General features: G+C 35.1%; 1 protein-coding gene across 6 annotated transcripts in view; it reads right to left on the reverse strand.

Moving 5' to 3' along the window:
* The window catches only part of TTLL7 (tubulin tyrosine ligase like 7), a 72,057-nt gene that overhangs the window by 13,785 nt on the left and 36,801 nt on the right, over nucleotides 1–21,471 (reverse strand). For 5 of the 6 annotated variants that reach the window (XR_001411649.1, XR_001411650.1, XM_014939329.1 and 2 more), the window contains 10 exons: nucleotides 16,434–16,528; nucleotides 15,656–15,803; nucleotides 15,501–15,574; nucleotides 13,500–13,635; nucleotides 12,605–12,691; nucleotides 7,994–8,189; nucleotides 6,622–6,902; nucleotides 5,344–5,400; nucleotides 3,669–3,803; nucleotides 1,806–1,886 (listed from right to left, as the gene is read on the reverse strand). Coding sequence is in view for 4 of the 6 variants with exons in the window: in XM_014939329.1 (XP_014794815.1) it covers nucleotides 1,806–1,886; nucleotides 3,669–3,803; nucleotides 5,344–5,400; nucleotides 6,622–6,902; nucleotides 7,994–8,189; nucleotides 12,605–12,691; nucleotides 13,500–13,635; nucleotides 15,501–15,574; nucleotides 15,656–15,803; nucleotides 16,434–16,528 (1,290 nt within the window). In the remaining 2 variants the exon portion in view is untranslated. The remainder of the gene's footprint in view (nucleotides 1–1,805; nucleotides 1,887–3,668; nucleotides 3,804–5,343; nucleotides 5,401–6,621; nucleotides 6,903–7,993; nucleotides 8,190–12,604; nucleotides 12,692–13,499; nucleotides 13,636–15,500; nucleotides 15,575–15,655; nucleotides 15,804–16,433; nucleotides 16,529–21,471) is intronic. The other variant, XM_014939332.1, reaches the window with a different exon arrangement.

Here is a 21,471-nt window from a genome sequence, read left to right on the forward strand (position 1 = left end):
AGACACCTTAACCGGTCTTGTGTGAAAACCCTGTATCTCAGTTGCAACGATGGGCCCAATCTGGTGACTTCTTTCCACACTTGTGGCATCATAGATTAAACAAAACAATTCTAGCAACACGTCCCCCACCAGTTTCAACTGTCCGAAAGATTCCTGCTGAGAAAATGAGATCTCCATCGCAGCAGCAGTGTGAATTTTGGGCCCTGTTATCTATGTATATATGCATCTATCTGTATCTCTCTCCCTCCCTCCTAGGAGCTCTTCCTCCATATCACCAATTTCTATAAGCCCCAACTAAGTCTCTCTCTGGTTTTGGGCAAAAGGCTACAACTGCTATATGGACACAATAGAAAAAATCTATGTGCACGTATATTGGGATTGTAGCACTGTTTCCCATAATTAAAAAGAAATAAGAAATCATTTTAAGCAAAGGACTATTCAGCAGAACAGCTGCAGATATAAAAAATGACACACTTTCAGCCAATGAAGTTGGTTGCTCTACTGATTCCTGTCAATGGCACAAGAAATAACTGTGCTAAATAAATCTGTGCAGCTATTTGACATAGCTGAAAAATAATTTTGTTAAAGTATAGACTCCTACATTTCCAGCTTCTTCAGTTTGTGTTGTCTGATTTTGTTTTAGAAAGCTGTGTGGATACATATTACATTTAATATCTGAACTTAACATGAACAGTCAAATATATCTCTATCATATGACCTCACATTAAATGGACATGTTTTCTCTGTCCAGTATGAAAATACAAGCATTTAATGCAATATTCCATAAAATACAGTGTGAAAGACTGAGGATCATACTGCTGATTTTATAAAAACTAATCTGAGATCAGGATCTGAACTCGTTCTTCCATTCTTCTATAACAATCTACCAACCTTTTCCAATTATAATATTTATCCTGTATGCAGCATTTTAAGTTACTTTCTTTTATGCTCTATAAAAATAAATTGTGAAACTGAGACACACAGAGCTTAAATGCCTGGAACTGATAATGCTAATCCACATAATGTGTCAATGACTGAGGCAGAGAAAGACGTAAAATACTGCTTTAGGGGCACCAAAGTATTAATAATAGACATAATTTCTGCTACATTAAGAAAAATAACTATTACACTGGAAAGATGATTTTGACTGACATGTGACATACAGCTATGACTGACATACTACAGTATGTCAGTTTTTAAACAGATTGAAAATTCTTTAGATCTTATGCACAATAGTAGCTCCTACTATTGATGAGTGAAGACAGAATGATAAACAAGCATCATTAGTCTTTTGCAAGACTAAACCAGTTAGTTGAACACTTTAACAATGTCAATAATCTTTGCTTGGCCGGTCTATTTTTTATTCAACATGATCTGTTGCAATACTGTGGGTCAAAGACTCAAATAACCAAAAGCAATATCACTGCCTCTAATGGAGTTTTAACATGCCTGGTCAGAAACTGCTGACTGGTTTATCCCTTATCAATCAAATCTGCTGAATCAATACAATTCTAAGAATATTTGCTAAAATTTAGGTATGGAAGCACTAATGGTTTATTTGTTTGCTTTTTTTTCAGCAGACTAATTTTTTAAGAAATTGGTTTTGAAATTATATTCCAGGATAATGATGCTTATCTAAATATGGAGCAACATCATTTCCTGCAGTGGAATCAATACATATTTTAGCATGAATAGCCAGTATTCTAGCATCTCGGGTCACTCCCAGCTACTGCTAAATACTAGCAGAAACACTGCTACGTGTCTACGTCAGATGATCTTCAGAAACTAAAATATATGTCACTTACTTTTCGTTGCTTTACAGAATCCAGTTTTACCAACCAATAGGATGCCACTTTTGTCTTATGATACTTCCAATTATCCATAATCTGGAGACATTGCAAAACACAAGATAAAAGAAATACACATAAACCCAACTGAAATCTAGCATTTCATTCATGGACATTCCTAATGCTACAAAGTGTGAGCATCTAAAATACCTCTGTGAAAAGAATTTTTCTCTAAAAGAAATAGAAAAATATTTGCAAATTTATGAGGGAATGTTTGCAAAGACGTGCAATCTCTCAGTTTAATCCTACCCTCTGTTCCACCTGATTCATACACTACAAAGTCACACACTACAAAGCAGGTAGAAACTTGTCTTGACTGACTCAGCTAGGATTCCTTGAACACAGCAATAAATTCAATAATACAGAACTGCTACTGTATTTAAACAGTGAGGTTTTTTCTGCATCAAGGACATTAGATATACGTGCAAAACATCCTTTCTATAAATGATCATATATGAACTGCAATACTCTCCTTTTATGATGTTTAATTGCTACCAAAATAGCTAGAGCTGTGAAGATACATTTTTATTTTAATTTTGTTATTTTATCTTTCTATTCTATTGCAGACCTATGACAAGTTCTGCCTCACTGACAACTAATATACCACTACTTCTTTCCTTCCGTGATGAAATATTATATCAGAAACTACTTAAGGTCAAACAAATCTATAAAAGAATTCTGCAGTAAGAAAATGCATTTATAAGCATGCCAGCGTTGTATGAGAAAGAACCACTAGGTGGAGTGCATACACCTGCACGCTGCCACACGTACATAAATGCACACACACTCTCAACATGTCTGAATGAAAAAAAATAATGAAGCTTTTTATTTCTGATTCTAAGAAGAGAAACTAAATATGCTAGTTATGAACACTATCTTCCAGAATCACCCACAATAAATAAACCACAATTACAGGAGAATTCCTTTCCACTCTGATGTAGTCGCACAGATCACTAAAGACATAATCAACATTTTGAAAGCTCACAAAGGAAAGGACATTTCCAAATGGATAGTGAATTAGATTAATTTTAACACACTGCGGACTGTGCTTACTACATCAGAATTCAGGTGTTAATTTAAATTACAAGATCCCTACATATCTCTAGTAATTGAAAAAAGAACTTCTATCTTCATTTTTTTTTCTTTTCCAAGCTGATGTTAATTTCTTTGCAGTAGATATTTAAAAGGGCTTTAGATACCATGCATTTTCTGATTATACATCTGAACATTAGGTGTTCCTTTTTAATTGTCCTGTAGATTGGGCATTGTTTCATACGTCTTTGATCCAACAGGATGAGGCTCAGAACAATGTGAGATGTAAGAAAGTGTAAACTGACAGACTAGAAAAGCCAAAAAGAGCCTGACTGGTGTTCTTTATGACCAGCAAATTTCCAGTTTGTCTTGCAGCATACCATTCTCAGTTCTCCAGTATGCCTATTCGAGAGCAAGTTAAACATGTCAGGATCTGTACTAACAATATCAGATGAAATATAAACTGTTAATGAATTGTAACATTCTTCTTAGATTACTTAAAAGTTTGAACTTTCTCTACAATGAAAAACTGAATTTTTCTAACCTTCCTGATTGTTTCTCATATATTTTAAAAAGACATAGGAATGTTTTCAGTGCTACTCTTTTAAGGTCAGAAAACATGCAAAGCTCCAAGCTTGTGAAATCTTTTGAATTATCCTCAGTTATGGAAGTTTTAAGGCCACAGGAGCTCATGAATCATAAATTGAGCTTTCTACTTTCCTTCATTTTAGTGGCCAAAGCAGTAAGTGTCTACCCTGTAATTCTTCTTTCTTATTTATCGATACTTACATCTTCTATAATTAATTCTGATTCTTCATCTGTTTTTCCTGGGAACTTCATTCTCATGTCATTGATGATGAGAAGAGTCTCTTTCGTCAAAGCGACTTCTTGCTCTTTTGTTTTCTGTTGCAGCAAAGACTCACTCTAAAAACCAATGTGAAGCAGAGGTAAAATTTCAGGCTTGCCATTAGATCACATTACAAAGATATTTCCTTGACAAAATTCTAAATAGGGTGGCATAAAATACATTATTAAATTTTATAGACATAATATCTAATACATCGCTAATATGCGCATATGCCTCATCTACACTAATGCATTACCATTACTTGTCAAGAAATTAAAGAAAAACAGTTCAAATCTAAGTTTCTTGGAAATAAAATCAACAAATATATATTCAATATTTATGATGCCCACCATTTAAAATCTAAATTTGAAATTTAGATAATGGACTTTGAATTTTAATTTAACATAATGAAAAGAAATTATTAGTCATAAAAAACTTCCTTTCAGTTCTTCACTGCAACAATTTAACAGAAACTGTTGACAATTATATGTCATTGTGCCAAGATTTCAGGAAGCATTAAAAAGTAAGGACACTTTGCTCCTACTCTGGTCAGTGGGGGTTCGGACCGTGTCTTTGATTGCCCAGGATTTTTTTTAAAATATCAGTGCTTTTTACACCAACATCAACTTGAACCCCTACAGTGTGTGCAGAGGACCATCTCTGGGCGGCTTGGGGGTTTTCTTTAGATCTTAGACAATAGTTAGAATTATTTCTGATCCTCTTTCTTTACTTTTGCATATTTTTGCATTTGGAACATTAGGCGGGCTTAATTTTACTTTTTTTCAAGACTGAAATTTAAAACTTTTAGGCATTTCTAAATCTTTAGTATTTTGTAAGAACTACAATACTTACTTAAGGATATTTTTCCTTAAGTAAATAATATTTTCAATCACAGCAAAATATTTTGCTACACGATATACAGTAACGTGTCTGAAATAAAAAGATAGCAAATATTTCCAAAACCACTTTTGTTTATAAGTGCTATAATAACGCATCTATAATTCCCAATGGTAACTGACTTATCCTAAACTTAGTTTCCATATCTTTAGTACATTTGGATCTCAGCAGCCTCAAAAAATGGCAATGTGCTGCTCCTTTCTTTCCCAAAGGATAAACTAATACGTTATCACGCACAAATGATTTCTCTTTAGTAAGTTACAGTTTATTAATTTAAATTATATTCTAGCAGTAATATATAGTATATTATTCTTAGTTGCAAAAATAATTATGAACAGAGTTCCATTCACAATATAGTGCTAAATTATGAGTAGTTCTTATCCATTCTGTAAGTAATTTTATTCACATTATTTTAAGAAGCATGACCTAAGCTCTATCACCCAACATAATTGTTCTGAATATCAAGATCATTTCTCTGCTGGAGCTTTCTCAATGAAAAACAGAGTATGGTTTCTGACTAATGTTAATTTAAGTGAGTAGCCCATTTTTAATGTCAGATGGTAAGAGACTGTTTTTAATCTTTCAGTAATTTGTATTTGATATAGAGTTAATGTGAATAGAAAAATCTATATTAGCCCTGTCTCATTAAACTCTCAGAGTACATCTTGATGATAAAAGGGTACTTTTTAAACTTGAGATAGCTAATGTGATAAAAAATACCTTTAACACGTTGTGGTGAAGACACAATCTTAATGTCTTTCCAATTCTATTTGCTGACTTTAAAGATGGAAAACCATGTTAAGGAGTATTTCACAAGATGTCAGCACACAATTTTAAAAGGATCCTTTTTCATCATTTAGACAAAGCCTCACAGGCAAAACAGACAATGAGAATTCTACTGGATAAAAATGATGATTAGAGATAGTAAATACTATGAAGCAAGTTCATTAGCATTACAAAAGGATTTCTCACAATCAAAGCTCACCACAATAGAGAAAGGCTGTAAATATGTTTTTGCCCCATCTCCAGATGAATTTTTTGGGTGATGAAACACACAGGACAGGCACCAAACCATGAATGGAAGCACACTGGCACCAGCACTCAATACAATACTGAATGATATTGGGGACTGATCCCAGCAAACACTGCCCAGGGATAAGTAGATATGGGGTCCATCATGCAAACACAAAAGCAATGCCTAGGTTGTGAAGGAGATACCAAAGAAGATGACAGGCTAGTCACAAAAGGAAAAAATGTACAGCTCAGAAGTACATTGTGAAATTACCACTAACCACACAAATTCTAAACAGCTAAAAGTGTTTAATCTGATCTGTTTATTATACTAATTATTTAGTTAGACCACCTAAGTTTAAATGCTTGTCTGTCTCAGGTACAGGTTTCAAAACGATAGAAGTTTTATCTTCACTTTAAAAAAAAAAAGATGGCTTGGGAGTAGAACTCTACTGTAGTGGTGTACTGTAGGCATTGAAAATGGTTGAAAATTAATTACACCTTCTTCTACAATGGACAGCCGTACAAAGTCTTACTAACATTTTTTTCTGATACAGCGTGGGGTATACACTGGTTTTGAAATATTGATGTATTTTTGTTACTGTAAAGATTTTGAAGGTAGGTGCTTCCTTTATTTCAGAACCAGCAGTCCCCAAAGAAACCAGAGAAACTTTTTAAGAGAAGTAAAAGCTCTTTCTGTCTTTAAAAACTATTTAGGAGAGCAGGTTTCCCAGTCACAAAACCTCTAAGATTTCCATTCTCAAAAAATGTGACATCTGTATTGCTGCACCTGAGACACTGAAACATCACAGCTAACATTCTCTGCAAGTCATGTGTAGGTCTAGAGATCTTAAATTCATGAGTTTCTGTCAAAATAGCATTGACTATAGTACCTCAGGTTTTCTGACACTGTAAAAATTAATAATGTATTTATTGAGTTTTAGAGAAATGGAACACATTTTGAATGCAACTGCTGTGTTAACTCACCCCCGAAGAGTTCATAGCTCCCGAGCTGGGTGTCTGAGAGACTCGAGCTGAAGATGGGCTGCGATTTAAAGAATGAGACCTGTTCACTGAGGATGCACGCTGAAGTTGCAGAGATGCTTTGGCTGAAAAGGGACGCTGCTCAGCTGCCTGTGACTGCATAGTCAATACTGATATTGAACGAGGGCAGCTTACAGAACGCCTTATTGGACCTGTGGATGATGCGGGGGGTGAATATGATGGAGATTTTATATTTTTAATCGAAGATTTCCAGTTCATTCTACCTGCAGACAAATTAAATAATGATGCAATTACTTATTCTTTTAACACCCATTTTTCAGTCTTTGAAACTAACAACATATATGACCAACATGTGTGCACACGTTGTACTATAATGTATGTTGACTGACAACTTATATGTAGCAGCCATGTCAGATCCCCTAATAATACAAACTGTACATACTCCATAAGAAAATTTATTTCTTCCTCATAACCAGCTTTAATCAGGTAGACTCCAGTCCTCCATAACATGCATCAGATTTATGACAGAGTGCATATGCCCTGTAGGTCAAAAAGTATGTGGCTACTATGTGTGGCTTCTTGACTGTAGAATATGGAAGCAGGAGCAAAAATTTGGTTGATGGATCCCCTATTTGCAGATCCAATCTCTCTCATCTGCTCCTGCACAGCTATACAGGTTTCAAATTCAGTCTTCTGCTAAGCAAAGGAGGCTTCTATGAAAAATACAATTTTAGAAGCAGTGTTATATTTATGCAATTACATGAAGAAATTCTTTGAGACAATACACTACTAAAACAAGAAATAACATGCTATATCTACCATATTCGATAGAACATGCTCACACTAATGTTCTGCAGCCAGAGAAACAATCACAAAAAGAAAGAAGACAATCATAATGAAACAATTGCACAAAAAAACTTGTGCACAGATCTCATCTGGAATACATTACATTCTATCTCTCTCCAGATACATTTCTTTATCATTTATACATTTCTTTATTTTTTCTATATTCCACCAAATTCAAGGTTAATATAACTACTTTTTACAGGGAAATAAAATGGCAACCTTCTCAAAAAAAAACCCCAAACCTATGAGCAAAGAGGAACATTCACACCATTTCCAAGTGTAGCCCAGGCGTACTTTGCTCTTTAGCATTCTTGGCAAAAGAATATCCTTTTTTCTCTGTTTTTAAAATTTATTTGTATTAATTTAGAGAAGATTTTAAAGAAAACAAAACAAGCAAAACAGTGTTTAATCCTGAGTTAAAAATGTTGATGCATTTTAAATACTGAAGCATTTTATATAAATCACTGTGAATGCCAGACTTACTTGGAAAATCGGTAATTTAACTTACCTGATCGTTCCAAAGATTTGCATTTATTTTCTTCAAGATCATATGAAACTTTTTTCTCTTTTTTTCCATTGTGATCTTCCTTTTCAGTTTCTTCGCCTGATTCTGACACACTGCTATCGCTCTCGCAGCTACTATCACTACTGTAGTTCTTAAATTTTCTTGAGGGCTGTGCAATTTCTGGCATCGAACATAAGGGCTAATGCAAAAACAAAACCAAAAAAACAAAACAAAAAAAAAATAAACCACACAACAACAAAAAAAGCCCAAAAAAGTAAACTCCTTCATAATCCCGAAAGAACACTTTGCTATCACACTACATTCCTGAATCAAGCAGGTTCATGTGTACATGTTTAAACCCTCCCAAATTAGACTGGAAGTTTGTCCTTAATTTTAAAATACATGCTTAAATATTTCATTAACTTCACTACACAGTACTGCTAATCTTTCTCACATGAAGAGCAGCATAATAAAGTAAGGGGGAGAAAAAATAATTTTATTTCAAGTAGGATTTACACTACTGGCGATAACTAAATTACAGTTTGAAATCATAAATCAAGTGATAAAGAATGCCATTTGCAGTTTCAATTCCTCACTGATATTTGCAATAACTGAAGCTCTAGTTTAACAATGATCAATGTAAAGTAAAGAAATACATCGGGGAACTTTGTCTGGTATACTTCTGGACGAGAAAGCGATTAATCAACATCTTGCAGAAAGCAGAAACTGGAAGAATATAGCAAGCTATGCTAGGTGCATTTGGTGTCCTATATGGACATGGGATTCAGCGTCATTAGGTAATTAATCTTGTGCTATTACCAAAGATACCGTGAGACAAACAGCAAAAAGTGAGGGACAAACTGATGCAAGAACAGAAACTACAAATGAAAATTTTTCTTCTTCTGTCTACCAACAGGCAAAAAAGAAAAATGCTAAATCCTCCATTATACCTGTTATGCTAAGAATGCTCATATGGTCACTTTTTTTACCTACGCATTTTCTTTCCAGTAACTCTCAGCTACAAGAAGCTGTGGTGATAGCCTGATCTTCCCAGTCACCTAATGCACTGTAATCAAAACTCAGATTTTAAAAAACTAATATCACAATTTCTGAACATATTTTGGGTCAGAGTGAAACAGAAGAACTCTCAGGACTAACTTAAATTGCCCTATTATCTCAGTATAATGTAATGCACCAGAATTTATTGGAAGGGCAATACAATGAAGCCCCAAGGTACACTTGTAGTGTAAGTAAACATATTCTACCTAAATTTCTAATCCAGCCAAGGAAGAAAAGAGATTTCTGCCATTAACTTAAAAGCAACAGTATGTTTATGCAAGCCAAGCTGTTAGACCAGACAAGTAAAAGTTGAATAAGTATATTTCATTGAGGAGAGCCCTGGCAATTGTTCAGATTACACAAAGAATATTTTGATGTCTATCTACCTGCCAAACGGACAAATTAAAGTGCCTCTACATTTATTGCTTTCACAAAAATAGCTGTCCTAATCATGAAAGGTTGTGTATCATGAAGATATATTAATCAGACATTCCTGGTGAGTTATAAAAGGTATAGTAAACATTTTAAATCAAAATTTTCACAGGGGCTTTAAGGTAGATCTCATTCCCACTTACAAGATTCATGTTCCTCACACATTCTACACTAAGCAATAAGAACATCATGACCAAGCTTCACATCAGTTAAAAAAGAAGAATAAAAAGAAAGGTCAAAGAAATTACAAAAAGCAATAATGACAAATAATAGCTAGATCTGGGTTTAAACTGACCTCTTAAAGTAAGAGATATTTGGTTGCTTAGCAATTCTAATCACCTTGATTTTCCCCTTATGCTAACCCGATTTTTCTTTGATTAAACTCATCTGATTTTATACCAGAAGAATAAAAATAAAAGTAATTGCTCATTTCCTCTAAAATATATTTTATTTCCTTAGTTCTTTTTCCTGCACAAACAGGTGCAATGTAATAAACAAGAGTTAACCATACAATGTGTGAGGATACGGTGCCCTCTAGAGGCTACAAATAAAGAGAACATTTCCAGAATGTATTTCTTGGTCTAAGTAGAATTCAGTAATATTTAAATTGAAGACAAAAATGTCTTCATTCTGGGAAATTCTTGACTTCTTTTCTACTCTGAGCTCCTAATCATGTTCAAATAAAAATAAGACTGAAAATCCTAGCAAATATGGAATAGTTGTTACATGCAAAGCTTATTTATACACACACATCCCTCTACCTCTTGGATACATATATGTATGTATATATGTGTGTGTGTGTGTATATATATATATATACATTTCTATGTATGGAGGAGGATGAGGAGGAAGACACCTCTCTCTCTAAATATTCCAGCTGTTCTGTGTAGAGTTTTCTGAGTCCTGACTGTTCATTTTTCCAAGGCAGAGAGTGCACCGAAGGAAGAGCATCTAATTTCCTAACAGTAGCTTTTGTCAGCAGGCCAGCCGCTGACTTTTAGGGAGGACAGGACTTTACAACCCTCTGAAAGAACAGTTCATGTTGGATAACATGACATGAAAAGTACTGTTCCGTCAGGTTTGTTTGGTCTATCAGATCTTGTATATGTTACTTTTTTTATACACTAATGGATCTTTATTTGTAGGATTTTATGATTACAAGATGAGTTTTGCAGCTGGATTATTCTCTTACCTGACAGATTGGCAGGCAATAGCAAATTCTACTGCCTACCTCACTCACCAGATTCCAGTACAGATATATATTTAGATACTACATATCTCACAGCAGACCCTTTACAAAGAGGTGGCCAATCAAATGCATATTATTAGCCATATGCACCTTACCCCTTACAGGAAAGAGGTGATGCGCTTTCGGTACAAGATACAAGGACCATCCACAATAGGCATCTGTATTTCAAAGGGAGTGCATAGCATATTATGCAACCAGGGAAGTCTCCAGTCACATGGCTTCACTGTAGGCCTGGTTTAAATGATTGAGAAGTCTATCATGACCCTAAAAAAGATGCAGGAATAGAGATCCTGTACAGCATGAAGTGTGCACACTGCAAGGAAAAGAAACAATCTCTTTGGATATGCTAGTTTCATTGCCTTCCCTTTTGATTCCATCAGTTTTATGAAAAAAAAAAAAAAAAAAGGTGGGAATTTTGGTCATCTGCAATTTTTTTCCTTATCCTGTAAGTGCAAATAATATTGGTAGGGCAGCTTGTAAGGTATGGAATCCATATGCCTGCTATAAAAGAAGACCATGTCATAGAGTCTCACTCATAAATTGATCAAACTTCTTCTTTAACTAAGAGAGACTTCTCAGTTTGGGCTCAGTATCCTATTAAATGTTTATGCCCTCCAGCTTGGAAATGGCTTGTGTGCAGCCAGTGTAGGAATAGTATAGATCAAGTCTGTGTGCATACAGTCAAAAGATAGATGCTCTCTGAGGGCTGCTGGGAGAAGACAGGCTTCCAGAAAAAGGAAAAATGTGACTGAGATGTTGAACTTGAATTAAGTGACCCTATGTTAAAGAACTGAAAACAAAACCTTAGGGAAAAGAATCCCTGAAGAATGCGAGTTGAGTGTGTTGCCAGGGCAGACTGGATTATTTTTTCCTCTTCTTTAAATGAATCCACCACTGTTAAAACACTAGCTCACAAAATCCCCATATTTGTAATGAGGTTCCTGCAAATCTGTCTTAATACCAGATTGGATACGCAGATCCTCTTTCCAGTACACACGCCTGCATTAAGATGTAGCTCTCTGGATTCTTGCACATACATGAAGTACTCCTGCAAGCTCAGGAAAATTGTCAGCATTCATTTTGTACAGAAACTCCTAGATTTGTACACCATATTATCAGAAACATAAAATGCTGTAAAAAAATTTACATGCATTCATAAACAAATCCATCAGAGCTCAGGAACATAAATGTAGGTCCTTATAAGCAAACTAGACTTAAAATGTTTGCAGGATATAAGAAACAAATCTATTTTATCCAAGCCCAAACTATTTATCTTTACTGGCTTACAGAGATATGCAGTTTATTTAAGGCAAAAACTTACATGAACTATGCACACAACCAGAAAGCATTAAGCTAAAAATAATATACATTCACTTTAAAAGCAAATTTTGGATATGAAACAGGCTCCAAGATATACTGTACAATCCTTTTAGCCAGAAGGCAAGCTACAGATACATCATAATCATAATTAATCCTTTGAGTTTCCATAGTGCCTTTTATCCCATGATCTCAAAATTCCTTAGTGGCACTAATCAATTAAAGATTAAAGCATTCTTTTGAGATAGGTTATGGATATAAAAATCATTTTACACACTGAAATCAAGCAATCTCTTATGCAACAGTTGTTCCTATGCACAACAGTTCCTCTAAATAGCTTAGAAAGGAAAAGAAGGATCTTATATCCAGTTAAAATTTTAATGGGATTTAGTTGGAAAAAAGTAGTTATGCTTCTCTTCATACTTAAAAAAAAAAAAAAAAGGCAGTCTGAGGAAGAAAACTTCCACCAGAGTCAGCTAACTAAATTTCCCACTTAAAATTCTCAGACTACCTCTCTACAGAGTGAAATAAAAAATTGATATCGAGAAGTCAAATACCTTAGGTCCTCGCTGCCTGGTGCACTTCCCCATTAGTTTTTCATCATCTATTTCACACTGCTCCAGAAGATCCAAAATGTCCTCCTCCTAGAAATGGGAATTTCACTACAATTAATTCAAAAGCAGCACATATCCTATCCTTCCAAAATTCAAGCACCAAGTAGTAGGAATTTGAAATTACTTTGATTACTAATTCCTGAAATAAGACTATGTATCCCTCCACAGGAGAATATAGAAGTATTTCTTCTGATGCATGCATCTCTGCTTGCAATCAGCATGAAATTGAAAGCTAAAAATCAAGTCTTAACATTTATTAAAGTCTGAAGAAAGGGTTGAACAAAGACTCCTGTAAAACTGCTGGATGATGTCAACTACAAAGATGGGAAATAATTTATCAGATTTCAAATTAAATCATGTTCGTCTGTTATTTTAAATATAGCCATTTTCCTACTGTTTTTGACTACATAAGTAGGCAATCAGGCAGAGTTCTTGGATGCCTTAAACTAGTGGAGCTGGTTTTATGGTATCTCTTGTTCCAGACCATACAAGTGGATGAATAAGCTAGGGACATTACTGGAGGAAGAAGGAGGCAATTACCAGCTCAAAAGCAGTTTCTGCCAACCTCTGGTTTGGCCAGGGGTAAGGCTGAGGATCAGGGAAATGGTAAAGTAGCTTAAAGCCATCTAGCCTGTCTCCACCCTGGGTCCACTCCAGTTCATCCAGATTCAAGGATCTGGCCCAAAAGCTGCACAAAGAATAATAATAATGAAATGATGGAAACATTATCAAATGCTATTTATTAGCGATCACACATGATTATTGTGAAACCAATCCACAAGGTCATGAATTCCAAGATAAATAACTTGCAAAGCCAATGCTTTTTGTGCTTAAGTACCTTCATTCTTTTTAAAGGGTTATTCATTTCCCGCTGAAGTGAAGCTGCTCTCCCAGCAAGAAACGTCTGAAAAGCAGTGGCTAACAAACTCTCGTACTTTTCAAGTAATGTCTTATCATCAGGAGGGTATATTCGCCTAAAACAGGGGGAAAAAAATTGAGCTTAAGACAGAAGCTAAACTACTTACACACTAAGAACAAAAAAAAGGCAGCAAAGTTCAGTCTCTTCTTATATTGCATCTCATCTATAGTAATTCTGTAATATCATACCATAAAACATATACTCTGAACATGGCTCTCTAAATCTAATTTTAACTCAGTGAACACATTCATGTTTAAACCAGCAATTAGCCAATCAAAAGAAATACCACGAAGGTCATTTCAGAGATATACCAAAAGTCAGTTTTGCAGTAGTCTGAAATATCAGTGGGTGTGAATGATACATGTGGGTGTGAATGATTCATGAAATATTAACAAAATATTGCATGTAAAATTTAGAGCCACAAAGTAATTTGTATTAGCAATAAAGGGACACAAAACAGTGAAAATCCAAACAATTGCTTTGAATTAATGGGCATGATGTAAATTAAAGATTGAATATGGACTGCACTTGAATACTAAATTCTCCAAAATAATGAACAGGAAGAAATAGATACTATAAGAAAAAAAAATTCTGGTACACGCATGTACAGGGTGACTGATTTTCCCTTAGACCAGACCAGCTATGCCATTATTCCCTAAAACCACAGGTAAGGAGGTTATGACAATATAAGAAGCAGGACTTGCTGATTTATTCACGCTCATCAAACAACAACGGGCTTTAATGAAAACCACTCCAATCCATTTGTCATGAAAGCCTGAAACACAGCCAGAAATTAAGAAGGTGGAAGACTAATTTTTAATGTATTGTAAGAAGTAATCCATAAATTAATTCTGCCTGCACTGTGCAAAGCATAGGCACCATTTGTATATTTACTGGCATTCTGTGACTTTTCTGTTTTTATGGATCTTTTGTGAACTTTTTTACAAGGTCCTTTCTCCTTCCATTTCAGTCGTCTTCTCCTTGATAAGTTATTTTCATGATGATTTTGTTGCAATGAAAAAAGGATGGTTATCATCCCATTGAACTCAGGGCAGTTTTCAGCAAACTGAAGATGGTACCAGTTTGCATAAAACACCTGTAGGAGCTCTAATCTAGTTGCAGTCAACGCTTTTTAATGGTGTTGATTCCACTGCTGAAGAAGTGCCATAGAACAATGCATAATGCTCAGATAAAATTTCTAACCATACTCCACTCCCTTTCACCAAATATTCATAGGTCTTGCTTTCACATCTCATTAAACAAATATCAAGACATAATAATAATAAAAAAATTACTGTTTTCTGGTCAATACCTATTACAACTAACAAGTTAAAGCTTGTTGAACACATTTAACCAAAGAATCTGAAGATACTTACATTTAAGCCTACTAAGATCCAAAATCAAAGAGCAGAAATATTACTACAGTATTTCAAATGCCATTCAATCAAAAATGATGGAATAATGTTTCTGAACTTTCGGTAAGCCTCATAGATAACATTGAGATTTGATTTTTTTAGAGTGGAATACTCAGATTTGATTTTTTTTTTATAGGGAAATACTCACACTCCTATATTTTCCCCCGCTAGAGATAAGAATCATCATATGTGATTATAGAGCAGGTCCATAGTGACAGTTATGGTTCTTGGTACACTAAATGTGAACGATCGTGCCTTTCAAGCAAATGTCTTACACAAACACTAGGAATAACTGATGGGATATAAATTCATAAGTGCATGCAAACATTCAGAATCAAAAAAAGAACTTTCTGAAAAAAAAAAAAACTACCTTGTGTACATGTATATATTTTCTATAAATGACTACACATTTTTGGCAGAAAATGATCCTGTACACAAATACTTGTTCCATTATTCCTACAGAATGCATTGAATATTTCCTATTAATACAGTCAAAAATAGTTACCTGTAGTTACCCATGTGTCTGTTTTCATGCTCCTCTTTGGAAATCTGTTTACGTACTTGTGCAAGTCTTTCCTTCTACAAATCAAGAAAATAAGACAATTAAAACAAAGAGAGCATAAACCATGGGCAAGAAACAGCACATTTTTTCCTTCCTACCAGTTCTTCTTTTCTCCTTTCCAGTGTGTGGCGCTGCTTCTCCCACTCTGAAGAACCTGGCAACAGTTTTTTCATTGAACCTTGACCATAGAGTCTTTTTTGAGCTTCAGCCTTCTGTTGAGCTAAATTTCTCCTTTTATCACTTGTCCTGAAACACAGATGATATTCAGATATGTCAGTCCAATGCAGCCGACAGTGCAAGTATATTATCTGTATTTTCTAATCGGTCATGGGTGGTTTATGATATAAAATTAGAGTTGAAACATTCATTAAGAATTTTTTTTTATATTAACTTGTACGGCTACTATATTTTCACACTTTAAGGTGTGAATTTAATGTACAAATATGGTTGTATCTATTTTCCTGAAGTGTGGATTTTTTCCAACCTATCCCAACTATGAAGCTTTCCTGTAAAGGGGCATGGCTTTTGACTGGATATGGAACTATCACCAAAGCAAATTTCCTGTGTGGCCACATGCCTATGACTGCACTCAGATCACCACTTTGAGACCTGTTTGAAAAAGTATGTTTTAAAAAAAAGTATGAAAATTATTGTTACCACTCATTTTTCACAACCACATGAACAAGAAGAAATATTACATTTGGGTTAATTTCAGTAGCAAAACTACCACCTACATTTTGAAAATATGTAGGTGGAAAAAAAGGTCTTCATTTTCTCCTAGTCCAGTTGAAATTTAAAAAATAAAAAATTAAAAATTAAAAAAATAATCAAAGCAACAGAAAGAGAGGCAGACTGAAGAAAAGAGGACAAGTTTACCGTATGTTGAGAAGCTTTAATGCATTTAGCAGAACACCTTTTTTAACATCATAGTCTATTTTTTGATCAGTTCCAAAGCTTGGGGCACGATTAATCTGAAAAAAAAAAAAAATACAGCAGTCAGGAACGTTCAGCTTCATTGAACATCTATTGTAACAGGCTTTGGAGAAACCATTCTTTCAAATATAGCCGAGATTAAGAGAACACATGTTGAGAAGCTAAATTCTGTTCATATTTTTTTTAATAAAACACAGAGTATTACAGATACAGGGAGCCAGATGTATCTTTCAGCCACCAAGTTATCCAGACACTTAAAATGAACACCATTCAAGTACTGACACTGTGAATCCAGTCTGATCTATTCTTGGTTGCTGCAACCAAAAAATTTACCATGCGAAGTGCTGTTAAACACATTATAACAGACTATGTGCCATGCTATAGTAGGCCAGCACAGGAAGAGTTAAACTCTTTTATAGTTCCCAGTCTGAAAGCAACTTTGAATATTTCTCTAAAAAGTAACAACTATATAAGGACAGAAAGAGGCTCTAATTCAAGGTCTTCTCGAGTATATTTAAATAACTATTCAGATACACTTTACAGCAACACCTACAGATCTAAGTTATTAAATCAGCACAGTGTGTGAAAACAAAAAATAATTAACAGTCTCAGTAACAAAAAGCTTATAAGCTAAGTACAAGATCAGAAATTAAAAATGTCACCATAAATATAGAGGAAGAAGGGAAATGCAACTAGGAATCACTGAAACTAAATTAACACATTTAACAGCCAGGAGTCCCAATCAACCAACCAGTGGTTACTGCCAAGGTTTGGATCCCCTGCAGAAGAACTTCAGCTTTTGGAAAGCTTTGAGGAGCAATCATGAAGCAGCCGCATCAACGCTTCTAGGAACACCTTCCAGGCTGGTATAAAAATTTATACATGAGTAGTGGGTTCTAACGAGAGGCAGGAAGCTCACCTTGACAGTGAATGAGCAGCTCTGGTTACAGAAGGGACAGATACTAAACAGCTTCAGAAGCAAAAACTAATACCTTGTGCCCCATGCAAATAAGAAGAGGAATACAGTTAGTATGTTCAAAATAGAGGGCAAAAGCAGTTCATTAAAATTGTGTTTTAACACTTTAGATACATTAGAGCATCTTAGAATCTCTACAGTTATGGGACAGAATTATTCTGGCTGATAAGCCACCAATTCCATTAAGGAATCCTGGCAGTTGACAAGACCACAGACACATCATGTCTCATTTTCAACATGAATTTTAAACTTTAACTAGAGCTGCATTGATTAAATACAGCTGATAACTGAAGTAAATTGGAAATATTCTGATTTTGAGATATCATATTGTATAATCCAGGAAGGATTTATGTATGTTTAAAAGCATATGCATGAAGATCCAATATGGAGCACTACGCTCCAGCCCAGCAAATACTTCAATACACAAAGAGCTCACTGGACTGAAAACAGAGACATTAAATCAAGCCACAACTATTTATTCAGGAGAAACATTAGGTATTGAACAAAATTATATTCTGTACCATGAATTGCATCTTTCTACTCCATATGAACACGTAGAAACTAACAATATTCTACTTTGAAATAATGGTTTTGCATGCATTAAAAAAAATGTGAACAGATAGAAATATATTTATTAAAATTATTATTCCAACAAATTAATTTCTAATTTTTTTATGTACACTGAATTCTGTGAGACTACAGTTAGATATGAGGACTTATTTGGAACACATAAAATGTTATGTTGGTCCAATACTGAATTCCTAGGGATGCACAAACATAGGCTTATACAACATTGAAGCATCCAACTTGAGAGTGTACAGAAGTGCACACTGTTGTATTTGTATTTGGTTTAGGCCCTTCCTAGATTTACAACAATTTGAAGTATAATATTGGGAATAAATTCTGCATAAAAATGCTATAAATATGTGTTATTTATATGAGCACAAGTGAGAATTAACACTATGTAAAGCGCAAAATAATTTAAATAACAGTTTCTCTCCTACAGGGTGAATTTTGCCAAAAATCTACATCTGGCACTTCTGAACAAACAAAACCATACTGACTGTGTTTATTAAGCAGAAAATTAAAGTGGGGTTAGGAAAGATGTAAGCATTTGAAATGCTATTATGAAGCAAAATGCTATTATGAGACATTACACAATCACTCCACACACAGGTTTCTGTCACTTTAATGCAGTCATTTAAAAGCTACAGCACTCGTAGTTAAAACTGGAGCACTACCGTATCTCCTGCATCCTCCATTTTTTTGACATACCATTCATGACTAATGTTTGAGACCTGAATCCTGCTGTGGTCTCAGTCCTGAAGAGTCACCAGAGGGACAGCAAAACCAGCGATCAAGCTCTGGACAGCTATTGCAAACTTGCCTTAGTGCAATATGTTCCAGGCAGCAGTAAATGCAGGTGCAGTACAAATAAAATCCGAGCAACCAGGTACATCAGAAAGTTAATACATAGAAAGCAGGTGTCAATTTAAAGTTCATTAGCTATTCCATACTAACTATCTATGTGTATACTTGAACTGCATCTTGATTTAATATGACTATGTGCAAGTGTGCTTTACTAACAAACTTTTCTCTTCAACCCTCTTCATCTGTTCCATGCGTTTCCCTTCTCACAATGGAAACTGCAAGAGGCAGTCTTGACAGTTGACCTTAAATGTCAGCTAAAAAGTTCACTTATCACTAAGTGTAGATGGAGTTACAGGAGGTATAAAAATGGGTAATATCTGCATCCAGCACTGCTACCCAAAATTTCATAACCTGAACCCCCTGCATAAGCCTCTGAGGCGCAAAACCATCCATACTCTTGAGGTAAATTTGCAAGAAATGATAATTAAGTCACAAACCAAAGGGTTTAATCCACAAATAACATTTTTAGAACAGAAAAACCTTCTTCAATGCCAGAAAAAAACCCATGCAGCAGATAACCTAATCTCCAGGGCATACAGATAATATACTCCCTAAAAAAAGCATAAGTAACTAAACTGGCTACCACAACACTTTGCAGCCTCACCACACAATACCTTGTCAAGGTTCCACTCAGTTATGCTCAGAGGTAACTAATCCCTTTTTCCTTAACAGCATCTTCATATTATAGACTACCTGTGGACTCACTCAAAAGAATAAAATAACTATATGCTTGATCTATCTGAATACCTTCCATACTACTCCTAAACTAGCAGCCAGCTGGTTGAATCTATTGATGACAGATTTTATAGCACTAATTCTGAAGTTATGGCAATGTCATGCATTAGGTTTCTTTAGATAAACTATCTTCAAAAGTTCATATTTTCTAATCTGTTGTATACAACAATGCACAGAAAAGAAATACTGCTTAACAAACAAATACAATACAGACTCTTGGACATAATGTTTCTCACATGACAGTTTTATCTCCCAAATACCTGCTTTACTGACGATGACACTTCAGCTTCTTTAGGTTCTACGACTTTTCAATAGCTATAGAATTGAACTGCATCATAAGCTTTTAATTCCTCCAACTGAAATATTCAACCTTGGTTTCATAATTAAAATTTCACTGAATATAGCCCATACAATTAATCAAACTGCTTGTAAGCACATCAGATGTGTAGCTCAGTGTATTTCATAATTACATAATGGTCAGTAGAGGACCTCATATCTGGAATGCTAAAATTAAGAAGCCTATGTTGAAGTACCTCCTGTGAAGGCTCACATCCACAGTTATATTTGCAAAGCATTCTGATTTTACAAAAATTAAATTGTGTAAATGTGTAGGATAGGTACACCATTTTCTTTTTCACTAAGACAAGGGATAAATTTCAGCCTGGAAAGTCACCTCTTTACCAAAACAGTCTTTACCAAAATATTCTCACCTCCCACTGCTGCAACCTATTAGTATAGAGTAGGAAAAGAAATTTCCTGCTATCTGTCACACACACCTATTGAAAAGACTGTTCAAATATAAAGTGAGATTACATGAATGACTTTATAAACCTAGAATCAATTGAATAAAATATTACATCCTTTCTATAACAGGGATTTAATCTCTGTTCAATCTGTAGGACAGCATTAATGTTTTGGAAAGGATCTCATTCTTTTATTAAAGTGGTTGAGATTGCTAACAATAGAATTGAAAAAGCCAAAGAAATTTATAAGCCATAAAAATCCTATTAGATGGATTGCTGTTAGTGGCTACCATTGAGCAGATCTTTGATTAGAGACAATCATGAAGTTCATTCCAATCACTCATTTCTAAAACTCACAAATTGTGAGAGTGCTCACAGCCTTTCCCTTAGCTTAAGCAAAGGCTGTTTTTCCATGGCAGTTTAAATTAATACAAATGCAGGCTGTCATACTCTGCCTACCTCATTGTCTCGCCATTGGGGCTCACAGAGAGTGAGGGAGCTGAGCCCAATGATCCACACAAAGATTAATCTCACCAAAAGTTATTTCTCATTGGTCCTTGATTATCTCAGGAAGGAATCCTACAAGCACCAGTGCCATCGCAGGGAAGGGGTCAGGGAGCATGCCTTCAACAAATGCCAGGAGGAGGGCAGAGATCTCGCATTGGTCAGTTTAAGCACCACAGAATCACCTCATAAAGCTGCAGCATCACATTTAACCTGGTCGAGTGTGACTGCAGGCTGCCAGAAAGAACTGGTGCTGCCCCTTAACCCTGCCTTCATGTCACTTCCCTCTTCTCCACACCAGACCAAGCGCTGTGAAGTCCCTGTGTGAGGAAGCTCTGCAGCCTGATTTACTGTAAAGTTACGGTTTATTTTGAATGGTAAATGAGACTTCACCCAAACAGCAAACAGAAACATCTCATTCAATAGACACGATCACTGGATAGAAGCAAGTTGCTACACCAGGTCTTTGGGCAACTGCCCACAGTAACACCATATTATATGTTAAATCGAACTGCTGCATTTTTCACTCCTTATTCACTGGAAAAGTGGGAAGAGTAGAAGCTCCTACTGAAGACAAACATTAAAGCCATGG

This window comes from Calidris pugnax, unplaced genomic scaffold, assembly GCF_001431845.1.
Source record: "Calidris pugnax isolate Ruff unplaced genomic scaffold, ASM143184v1 scaffold18, whole genome shotgun sequence".
Lineage (NCBI taxonomy): Eukaryota > Metazoa > Chordata > Aves > Charadriiformes > Scolopacidae > Calidris > Calidris pugnax.